The sequence below is a fragment of the Coregonus clupeaformis genome, chromosome 6, assembly GCF_020615455.1.
Source record: "Coregonus clupeaformis isolate EN_2021a chromosome 6, ASM2061545v1, whole genome shotgun sequence".
Taxonomy (NCBI): Eukaryota; Metazoa; Chordata; class Actinopteri; order Salmoniformes; family Salmonidae; genus Coregonus; species Coregonus clupeaformis.
Genome location: NC_059197.1, coordinates 26,906,717 through 26,919,067, shown reverse-complemented (window position 1 = coordinate 26,919,067; position 12,351 = coordinate 26,906,717). Strand labels below are relative to the sequence as shown.

General features: G+C 45.6%; 1 protein-coding gene across 1 annotated transcript in view; it reads left to right on the top strand.

Moving 5' to 3' along the window:
* The window catches only part of LOC121567572 (alpha-2-macroglobulin-like), a 44,879-nt gene that overhangs the window by 24,131 nt on the left and 8,397 nt on the right, over positions 1–12,351 (top strand). Inside the window, 10 exon segments of the mRNA XM_045219780.1 lie at positions 7,649–7,874; positions 8,046–8,172; positions 8,301–8,422; positions 8,516–8,554; positions 8,556–8,568; positions 9,731–9,814; positions 9,937–10,113; positions 10,913–10,988; positions 11,210–11,366; positions 11,523–11,597. Of these exon segments, the coding sequence (XP_045075715.1) occupies positions 7,649–7,874; positions 8,046–8,172; positions 8,301–8,422; positions 8,516–8,554; positions 8,556–8,568; positions 9,731–9,814; positions 9,937–10,113; positions 10,913–10,988; positions 11,210–11,366; positions 11,523–11,597 (1,096 nt within the window).

Sequence of the window (12,351 nt, the reverse complement as noted above, 5' to 3'; positions counted from 1 at the left end):
GAGCTACTCTTCCATTTGTTATTGCCAAGGTGGAATATTTCCCTTGTGATAGTTTTGTTTTGACGCTGGGTTCGTTTTATTTATATAAACGGAATAAACTCTGGACTTCGGTGTTTTACCTCCTGTGCCTGACTCCTTCATTCACACCGCGTCACAGAATCACTCACCTGATCTGATATGGAGTCAGCAGGAGAAGACCGCATGCCTGGAGTTGTGGCAACGGTCCAGGAGCATTCCTCGATGCTGGCCAGCTTAGGGGATGCGATGGATTGGGTTCTTCAGATAGTACAACGCCTGGAGAAGAGAGGACCCGCTCTATCGAGACCAGCTGGTCAACCGGATCCAGTCACCTACACCCCAGCCCCTGGAGGGATCCAGATATCCTGGCCACCGGCGTTTGATGGGATGGCAGTGCGATGTAAGGGATTTCTGCTCCAACTAGAGATGTATTTCTCCAGCATCAGGCCGGCGCCACTGGAGTGGGAGAAGGTATCCATCCTCGTTTCCTGCCTTTGTGGGAGAGCCCTGGAGTGGGCCAACGCGGTGTGGAATGAGGGAGCTGCCGCGTTGGAGGACTACAGGGAGTTTGCTCGCCTCTTTCGGACCGTTTTCGATCACCCGCCTGAGGCGGGGACAAGGACCACACAGGACTACGCGCTGGAGTTCCGGACGCTGGTAGCGGGGTCCTGGTGGAACGAGCGGGCCATGATCGACCATTTACAGTGCCACCTAAGGGAGGATGTCCGACGGGAGCTATCCTGCCGTGATGCCATGCTATCGTTCTCCCAACTGGTGGACATGGCCATCCGGCTGGACAATCTGCTAGCAGCCAGAGGACGTCCTGGTAGGGTTCTGCCCGTTCCCACTCCGGATGTCTCTGACCCCGAGCAGATGGAGCAGGGGGGAGCCGCCGGTCGAGAGAGCGCAGGAGGACAGCGACAGTGCCACTCTGGTGGCACGACGGGACAATCCACCTCACGTCGCAGTAAACGCTCCTTTGGGTCTGGAGGCGGTAGGCAGGGTACTCACGCATCACCCCAGGTAACGAACACCCAAACTTGTTCAGGGCCCTTTGCGGCGCACTGTACGTTATCTATCTCCTTTCCCGATCACCTGGTAGTTTCCCAGTGTAAGGCGCTAGTCGATTCAGGCGCAGCTGGGAACTTTATGGACAGGGCATTTGCACGCCATCAAGGCATTTCATTGGTTCCCCTATCCATTCCACTCCCCATCAGAGCGCTTGATAGTCGACCATTAGGGTCCGGGTTGGTTAAGGAGGTTACTGTACCAGTCACCATGATTACACAGGAGACGCATGTTGAGCATATCACCTTCACAACCCCAATTTTTCATGGCCGCAGAGGGTTCTTACGGAGTGGTGAGTGTCCGGGTAGGTGTCTAGGTGTTTCCGTTGGTGCGACCATGGTGGAAAGTCCAGACGGTACCCCCACTGTGTGCATTCCCCCCGAATACCATGATCTGGCGCTCGCGTTTTTCAAGACGGAATTTACTAAATTACCACCTCATCAGGAGGGGGATTGCACGATAAACCTTCGGGTAGATGTTGTACCTCCCAGGAATCATGTGTATCCCCTGTCGCAGGCTGAAACGGAGGCTATGGAAACATACGTCACCGAGTCCCTGCGCCAGGGGTATAAACGTCCCTCCACTTCACCTGCTTCCTCGAGTTTCTTCTTTGCGAAAAAGAAAGATGGCGGTTTATGCCCGTGCATTGATTATCGACCACTGAATAAGGTGACGGTACGATTTAGTTATCCTCTTCCCCTCATTCCTTCAGTGATTGAGTCAATGCATGGGGCCCGTTTTTTCACGAAATTAGACCTCAGGAGTGCCTACAACCTGGTGCTTATTCGGGAAGGGGATGAGTGGAAAACAGCATTCAGCACAACCTCAGGGCATTATGAATACCTGGTGATGCCCTACGGTTTGATGAATGCTCCATCCGTTTTCCAGTCCTTTGTGAACAAGTTGTTTTGGGACATGCTTGGTCACGGTGTGGTGGTCTACATCGGAATACACATCCTGGTGTATTCCGCTACGCGCGCCGAGCATGTGTCCCTGGTTCGCAAGGTACTGGTCCGACTGCTGGAGAATGATCTTCATGTCAAGGCAGAGAAGTGTGAGTTTTTCCAGCAGTCAATCTCCTTCCTCGGATACCGCATTACTACCACAGGTGTGGAGATGGAGGGAGATCGCATTTCAGCCGTGTGTAATTGGCCGACTCCAACCACGGTGAAGGAGGTGTAGCGCTTCCTTGGCTTTGCCAACTACTATCAGAGGTTTATTCGGGGCTTTGTCAAGGTTGCAGCTCCCATTAACTCCTTGTTGAAGGGTGGGCCGTCCCGGCTCCGCTGGTCTGCTGAGGCTGATTTGGCCTTCAGTAGATTGCGTGGTCTGTTCACCTCAGCCCCGGTACTGGCTCACCCCGATTCATCACTACCGTTCGTAGTGGAGGTGGATGCGTCCGAGGTAGGGATAGGCGCTGTCTTATCCCAGCACTCGGGTTTGATTTCACACTCTCATAGATTCCGGGTACGAAGAACGTGAAGGCAGACGCACTGTCTCGGCTGTATGACACAGAGGAGAGGCCCAGAGACAACACCCCCATACTCCCGGCCTCATGCATAGTGGCGCCGGTAGTATGGGCGATGGACGCATATATAGTGCAGGCATTACGCACAGATCCATCTCCAATGAAGTCTCCAGCTGGGCTGCAGTACGTGCCTGCGCTTATCCGTGATCGTATGATCTACTGGGCACACACGGCACCCTCCTCTGGTCATCCAGGTATCGGTCGTACAATGCGCTGCCTGACCGAGAAGTACTGGTGGCCTTCCTTGGCTAAGGACGTGAGGGTGTATGTTTCCTCCTGCTCATTGTGCAACCAGAGTAAGGCACCTAGGCACCTCCCAGCGGGTAAGCTACAACCTTTACCAGTTCCACAACGACCATGGTCTCAACTTAGTATTGATTTTCTTACTGATCTTCCCCTCTCCCAAGGTAACACCACTATCCTGGTTGTTGTGGATCTCTTTTCGAAGTCCTGCCACCTCCTTCGTCTGCCCTGTCTTCCCACGGCCCTACAAACTGCGGAGGCTCTGTTTACTCACGTCTTCTGGCACTACGGGGTACCAGAGGATATAGTATCCGACCGAGGTCCCCAGTTCACGTCTAGAATCTGTAAGGCGTTCATGGAACGTCTGGGGGTCTCAGTCAGCCTGACCTCTGAGAGTAATGGGCCGGTGGAAAGGGTGAATCAAGATGCGGACCTACTATCAGGACCGACCGGGGGAGTGGTCGGTGTTCCTGCCATGGGCAGAATACGCTCAGAACTCTCTCCGCCACTCCTCTACTAACCTAACACCCTTCAAATGTGTTTTGGGTTACCAACCGCTCCTGGCACCATGGCACCAGAGCCAGACCGGGGCTCCTGCGGTGGATGAACAGTTTCGGTGCGCGGAGGAGACTTGGGACGCTGCCCACATTCGACTCCAGCGCGCCGTGCATCGTTAGAAGGCGAACGCTGACCGCCACCGCAGGGAGGCCCCGGTTTTCGTACCGGGGGATCAGGTCTGGCTCTCGACCCGGAATATACCCCTCCGTCTGCCCTGCTGGAAGCTGAGCCCGCAGTTTGTGGGGCCGTTTAAAGTCCTGAGGAGGATAAACGAGGTTACATACAGGTTGTTACTCCCCCCTGATTACCGTATTAACCCCTCATTTCATGTATCCCTCCTCAGGCCAGTGGTAGCTGTTCCGCTCCAGGAATCTGAGGTACGGGAGGTTCCTCCACCTCCTCTGGACATCGAGGGGGCCCCGGCGTAATCGGTTCATTCCATACTGGATTCGAGGCGTCGGGTGGGGGGCCTTCAGTATCTTGTGGAGTGGGAGGGGTACGGTCCGGAGGAACGGTGCTGGGTCCCAAGGAGGGACATCCTCGAACCCTCCCTGTTGAGGGATTTCCACCGTCGCCATCCGACGCCCTGCTCCGCGTCCTCCTGGCCGTCCCCGAGGCCGGGGTTGGCGCACTGCTGGAGCCGCGCGTCAAGGCGGGGGTACTGTCACGACTTCCGCCGAGGCTGCCTCCCCTCCTTGTTTGGGCAGGTTTCGGCGTTCGTCGTCACCGGCTAACTAGCTACTGCCGATCCCATTCTCATCACTCCACTTGTCATGTCTTGTCTTGTCAATCACACACACCTGGTGCTCATTCCCCTAATTAGTATGTGTATACAGTGGGGAAAAAATGTATTTAGTCAGCCACCAATTGTGCAAGTTCTCCCACTTAAAAAGATGAGAGAGGCCTGTAATGTTCATCATAGGTACACGTCAACTATGACAGACAAAATGAGAAAAAATATCCAGAAAATCACATTGTAGGATTTTTAATGAATTTATTTGCAAATTATGGTGGAAAATAAGTATTTGGTCAATAACAAAAGTTTCTCAATACTTTGTTATATACCCTTTGTTGGCAATGACACAGATCAAACGTTTTCTGTAAGTCTTCACAAGGTTTTCACACACTGTTGCTGGTATTTTGGCCCATTCCTCCATGTAGATCTCCTCTAGAGCAGTAATGTTTTGGGGCTGTCGCTGGGCAACACGGACTTTCAACTCCCTCCAAAGATTTTCTATGGGGTTGAGATCTGGAGACTGGCTAGGCCACTCCAGGACCTTGAAATGCTTCTTACGAAGCCACTCCTTCGTTTCCCGGGCGGTGTGTTTGTGATCATTGTCATGCTGAAAGACCCAGCCACGTTTCATCTTCAATGCCCTTGCTGATGGAAGGAGGTTTTCACTCAAAATCTCACGATACATGGCCCCATTCATTCTTTCCTTTACACGGATCAGTCGTCCTGGTCCCTTTGCAGAAAAAACAGCCCCAAAGCATGATGTTTCCACCCCCATGCTTCACAGTAGGTATGGTGTTCTTTGGATGCAACTCAGCATTCTTTGTCCTCCAAACACGACGAGTTGAGTTTTTACCAAAAAGTTCTATTTTGGTTTCATCTGACCATATGACATTCTCCCAATCCTCTTCTGGATCATCCGAATGCACTCTAGCAAACTTCAGACGGGCCTGGACATGTACTGGCTTAAGCAGGGGGACACGTCTGCCACTGCAGGATTTGAGTCCCTGGTGGCGTAGTGTGTTACTGATGGTAGGCTTTGTTACTTTGGTCCCAGCTCTCTGCAGGTCATTCACTAGGTCCCCCCGTGTGGTTCTGGGATTTTTGCTCACCGTTCTTGTGATCATTTTGACACCACGGGGTGAGATCTTGCGTGGAGCCCCAGATCGAGGGAGATTATCAGTGGTCTTGTATGTCTTCCATTTCCTAATAATTGCTCCCACAGTTGATTTCTTCAAACCAAGCTGCTTACCTATTGCAGATTCAGTATTCCCAGCCTGGTGCAGGTCTACACTTTTGTTTCTGGTGTCCTTTGACAGCTCTTTGGTCTTGGACATAGTGGAGTTTGGAGTGTGACTGTTTGAGGTTGTGGACAGGTGTCTTTTATACTGATAACAAGTTCAAACAGGTGCCATTAATACAGGTAACGAGTGGAGGACAGAGGAGCCTCTTAAAGAAGAAGTTACAGGTCTGTGAGAGCCAGAAATCTTGCTTGTTTGTAGGTGACCAAATACTTATTTTCCACCATAATTTGCAAATAAATTCATAAAAAATCCTACAATGTGATTTTCAGGATTTTTTTCTCTCAATTTGTCTGTCATAGTTGACGTGTACCTATGATGAAAATTACAGGCCTCTCTCATCTTTTTAAGTGGGAGAACTTGCACAATTGGTGGCTGACTAATAACTTTTTTCCCCCACTGTAAGCGTTCCCTCTGTTCCCCTTGTCTTTGTGAGTGATTGTATTTGTGAGAGCGAGTAGCTCGGTTGAGCTACTCTTCCATTTGTTATTGCCAAGGTGGAATATTTCCCTTGTGATAGTTTCATTTTGACGCTGGGTGCGTTTTATTTATGTAAACGGAATAAACTCTGGACTTCGGTGTTTTACCTCCTGCGCCTCACTCCTTCATTCACACCTCGTCACAGCACCACTTTTCCGTTATAAACAAGTAATTTTTTTCATTTCACTTCACGAATTTGATCTATTTTGTGTATGTCCATTACATGAAATCCAAATAAAAATCTATTTAAATTACAGGTTGTAATGCAACAAAATAGGAAAAACGCCAAGGGGGATGAATACTTTTGCAAGGCACTGTACGTCATATCCCAGCGATAATGCCTTGCATTAAGCCTGGGCAGGGTTGGGCAGATTACTTGAAAAATGTAATCCGTTAATGATTACAGTTACATTAAAAATTAAGTAATCAGGAATGTAATGGATTACTCAAAATGATTAATGTAATCCGATTGCATTTTATTACTTTTGGATTACTTTCACTCCTAACACCAGACATTTTAAAACATTTAAAAACATTAATCTAATTCAGCATTTTTTCATTTAGAAACATGAGTATTTCCAAATTGGGGACTAGTGTGCTATCTATTCTATGTGTAAGAGCATAGTCACATGGCTCCATACTAAAATGTTCAGTTGGTGGCACCAGCTAATGATTTGGTTGCACCACATTTACAGTGGGGTCACACAATATAAAAAATTAGTAGCCTCAGCGTCTTATAAAGTAATTCAAAGTATATAATTAACAAGTGTACTAGACTACTAAAATGTTATGATTCAAGAACCAGTGATTGTCATATATGTGGGGTTTGACAACTAGGCAATTGTTATTATTTTACTATAAAAATATTTTTCCAGAATTTTCTGATGTTTTTACATTTACATTTACGTCATTTAGCAGACACTCTTATCCAGAGTGACTCACAAATAGGTGCATTCACCTTATAGCCAGTGGGATAACCACTTTACAATGTTTGTTTTTTTATCGTTGTTTTTTTGGGGGGGTTGGAGTAAAGGGGGGGGTAGAAGGATTACTTTATCCTATCCCAGGTATTCCTTAAGGAGGTGGGGTTTCAAATGTCTCCGGAAGGTAGTGAGTGACTCCGCTGTCGTGAGGGAGCTTGTTCCACCATTGGGGTGCCAGAGCAGCGAACAGTTTTGACTGGGCTGAGCGGGAACTATGCTTCCGCAGAGGTAGGGGAGCCAGCAGGCCAGAGGTGGATGAGATTCATTTGTCTACATATTTTTTGGCACTAATATCACATAGGCTAATTCATTTGGGGCTAATTCACCACCTGAGGAAGTGGTTAGCTAGATCGCTAACTAAATATAGCCTATAACTGATAGTTAGCCGTCTTATTGATATCTAACAGTAAGTGTAATGTATAGGCCTATGCACCCACTTTGAATGGCCTATGCACCCACCTATTTAATATTGCCCTTTGTTCAATATTTGATACAATTCAGACCATAAATCTGTGACCCTTATCTCTTGAACAGCAACAATAGTGGTTGCTTTCTGGTGGCTTAACTTACCCCAAGGCAAATATTTTGACAATATTAGCCCACACAGCTACAACGATACACGTTCATGCTAGGTTTAGGACCTCAAATTGAAGCTTATAGAGACCCCAAATGATGCATAGAACAATTTGAATTATCTACTTAGTGGCTTTCTGTTTGAACTCTGACCTCTGTACAGGGAATCTGGAACAGCATACATGCCCCTTACAGTCCCAGACACCATCACCACCTGGGAGACAGAGGCATTCTGCCTGGCCCCTGGTGGCTTCGGTCTTGCTCCTCCGGTGGAGATCATTGTCTTCCAGCCCTTCTTCCTAGAGCTCACCCTGCCCTACTCCATCATCCGTGGAGAGCACTTTGAGCTGAAGGCCACTGTGTTCAACTACCTGTCCAAGTGCATCATGGTACGGCACTGCATCATGATCGTTTCTTGAGTTGTTTCTTAAGTTGTATAAAATCTTGTGTTTTGTTTTGTTGCAGTTTGTCTAGTCAGTGTTTATAAAAAAAAAAAATGTAGATCCAGGGTATCATTCTTGGGTTTTCCATGTTTTGTTTAAATTGTTCCTATTTGGCAGGTTTCTGTGACTCCGGCTCACTCCTTAGACTACACTCTCACACCCTTGAATGATGTCCAGTACTCATCATGCTTGTGTGCCAATGGACAAAAGACCTTCAGTTGGACAATGGCACCATCTGTCCTGGGTAAGTCATCAGTCTTCATTCAAACGTTCAAACAGCAGAATGGATGTCAACCTGAGTTGTGTACTCTCAGTCACCGTATTGGATGTTGTGTAACCTGTGCTGCACTCTGTCTGTCAATGTGTGTGTAGGGGATTTGAACGTGTCCGTTAGTGCAGAGGCTGTCCAGTCCCACGCTGCATGTGACAATGAAATTGTGAATGTACCAGAGAGAGGACGCATCGACACAGTCACACATAGCCTGCTGGTGAAGGTATGTAGTCTCCTGCTGTGGTGAAACATACTGCTGTACAGATACCATCTAGTGTAACTGCCTTTGACTGAAAATAATCTCCTCTCCTCTCAGGCGGAGGGAACAGAGAAGACCGACACCTACAACTGGTTGCTTATGTCCAACTGGTCAGTAAAGCGTGAACTTTGAATGTTCAATGTAGTGAAGTGAATTTTATTAATGTGATGACTGTTATTTATTGAATCAACTAACTATGTTTAATTGTCACTCGATTAAATTAATCATGTAACAATTAACTCATTAGGATTTGGGGCACCACGGAATAAGTTGTTTATAGAGTTACCATCTCCCGAATGTAACTCTAAAATATACATATGTTACATATCGATAACAGTCACTTATTAATCATTACCTCATATCAGTCTCATTCTGAATGTCGCATAATCCTTGGATCCGCAAGAACCCCAACCTTACTTATGAGTCAGCAATACACAAATTTGCTTAATTATTTATTTACTAGCTAACTAAATAATAACACAGAATACATACATACTTAATACATGAGAAAAGGTCCCTAGCGGACAAACAACATTATGACTGCTTGGTTATCAAAGGAAAGGGAGGGGTAGATAAAGAAGGCGGGAGAGAGGGACAAAGAGAGTCAAACTTATCGTATAACATTTAGAAACTATGCTCCACATTAATCCGAATACTTAGCACCCTAACCACCGCCCATTCGGAGAAAAATTAATGAATGTATTTACGTGTCTGTCTTTGTTTGTCGTCTCTCTGTAGAAACCAATCACTCCTATGGGGAAGGTGTTGATGAGAGCCACAGATCCACGCTTTCTGATCTAAATGTACATTTTGTTACCAAGGCTTTTTATCCTTGGATAAAAAGGGGGCGTTCCATCACGCCAACACAATGTCTGTGCTCCCTTGGGGCGTGGTTACTGACTGGGCAAAAGTTTATATGAAAAACAATTATCTCATTAGAAGACTAAAATCACATTCCTATCTTCACCAAAATACTCTCATCTTTAATCATATATTTTATACAACATTTGGGTGTAAACTTGATAGATAGAATGTGTACATTCTCCGAGTTACAGTTATTTATTGATACCATCCTTAATGACATCACAAAATAATAAACAATATGACATCATTGTTCTTTAGGTCCCCACTGACCATTCTTAACATTCAGATGATATAAATATTGTTCCAATGTTAGCTGATCTGAGGCCTTTGGATCCTCAGCCAGGAGAGTCATGACATCACTTTGGTTGAACTGATCATCTCCATTCATCTTATCATCTGTGTCCATAGGAGAAGCTCTGACAGAGGATGTGGAACTGCAACTCCCCAAGAATGTGGTGGATGGATCTGATCGAATGTCCCTCTCAGTCCTGGGTAAAATAAACCATTGTATTGTTTAGAGAGGCGTAGTGGTGGGAAAAGCAACCCTTCTCCAGTGATAACGCTGCTGTTTGCTATAGAGGACAGTCTTACAGAAGTCCCATGTTTCTCTGTAGGGGACATCCTGGGTCGGGCCCTCAAGAACCTGGATGGACTGTTGCAGATGCCATATGGGTGTGGAGAGCAGAATATGGCCCTCCTGGCCCCCAATATCTACATCCTGGAGTACCTGAGGAACACAGAGCAGCTCACTCCAGCAATTCGAGACAAGGCTACCAAGTTCCTCACTAGTGGTAAGAGAGTCCCTCAAAATATGGATCGTATTGATTAGACACCAAACGGAAGAAAACAGGGCTGGATTTGTCCAATAAGAGCCCTTTTGTTTGTTTTCCGTTGAATAATTTTAAAAAAGTTTCACCACAGTGTGCCCTAATGACTACGACCCTGCTATCATGTAAATGATAGCGCTCCAGCATAGATGACATCACAGTGTCTTATCAACAGAGCATCACTGACCCAACACATGTAGGGACTTCCAGATGTTTCCCCACTGAAATCATTTGATCAGACAATATTGAGGCTGCATCCCAAATGGGTTGGGGAGTAACTGATTACATCTAATCAGTTCCATGTCATCTGATTACAAAAAAATCAGCTACATTACCAGCAAAAACATTGTAATCAGATTACAGATACTTTTGAAAAACTAGATTATTACTAACTTTTAATTTGCTGAAAAAAAACACATTGACATCTTTCTGTTTTCTCGATGGATCCTTTTTTATCTTCTTATATGCCTCTTAAGGGGAAAGCAATCCAAAAGTAACAAAGTAATCAGATTACATTACTGAGTTTGGGAAATCCAAAAGTTACGTTACTGATTACAGTTTTGGACAGGCAACTAGTAACTGTAACGGATTACCTTTAGAAAGTAATCTACCCAACCCTACCTATTCCCTAAATAGCGCACTAATTTTTTCCTGGCAAAAGTTGTGTACTTTATAGGGAATAGGGTGCCATTTGGGGCACATGCTCAGTGACTATAAAAAACACATGGTCTCTTTGTTCTTCACTCTAAAAACACGCCGACAGGTTACCAAAGGCAGCTGAACTACAAGCATTTTGATGGTGCATACAGCACATTTGGACAAGGCTCGGGCAACACTTGGTGAGTATTGTGTTTTTCACCTACTGGTAAACACATTATAACTGTGTCTGTTTCAATTAAGTATTGACCAATCAAATGGCATTGTCTCTGACGGAGACCATGGATGTGACATAAGTTAAAATAAGCTGTCATTGCATGTAATGTCAAGCTCTAAGTCATGTTTATGACAACCTTATGTGGGTATTATGACGGGACATTCAAATCAAGTTCTCTTTCCTCAGGCTGACTGCTTTTGTCTTGAGATCCTTTGGCAAAGCACAGTCTTTCATCTATATTGACCCGGCAAAAATTGAGCAATCCAAGACTTGGTTAGAAAGTCGACAAGGCAAACATGGCTGTTTCATCAGATTGGGGAAACTCTTTAATAACAGAATGAAGGTATTTATATTGATAATAAACTGATAGAAGATGTAAGAAGATGTAGTTGTATGTCTTGTCAGACCAGCCATAAAATTGTGAATGATGATTTCAACAGAATTGTCTCAGGCTAAATACAGTTTATACACGTTTTAGTATTTTGACATTGTTTTGTAGGGTGGGGTGACAGATGAAGTCACACTGACGGCCTACATCACTGCTTCAATGCTGGAGCTCAACATGTCAGTGTCGGTAAGTAGCATCTCCACATAACCATTGTTTCTCACTACAACAATGTCCATTACAGGCAACTGAATTAGCCTCCTATATGAAGACTGTTGTGTACCTCTTACATCAACTGTCATCTACAATGTAATGAGTTGTGTATTGTGTATTTAAAATTGACAGTTAAATAATGTTTTTCTCTCAAAGTAGCCTATGCAATAAGTATAAGAATATGTTACCATAAGCAGATCTAAATGGTATTGTGCTGTTAAAACTGAGTAGGCTTAGTTACTACTGTAAACTGAAAAACTAGAAGTGCTTCAGCATGAATGTCTGTAGCCTAGTCCCAGATCTGTTTGTATTGTCATGCAAGTATCTTTCCAAGATGGCGTAGCAGTGCGGACGTGTTTTTTTCTGTGTCCTAGTGTAAATAGCCCGTTTTTTGTCTATTTTGTATATATCTCTCAATTTTACTTTTCATTCTTTAACTAAATATACTTTCCTGCAACCCGCCTCACCCAACGTGGAAAGGATTCTATTATTTCTTTATATCTTTTATCAAGAACCTTAAGCTCAAACTAGTCTAGCTGCAACTGAATGGCTACATGCTATTAGCCACCGCTAGCGTCTTCACCATCGTCCGTGGCCTGCACTACCCACCAGCCAGCTCTAGCTCTAGCCTGGACAATTCGTCGGCCAGTCTGCACAGCGTGCTATCGACCCAGAGCATATCGGACTTTCTGCCGGAATCACTGGACCCTAGCGGTGGATCATCGCAACC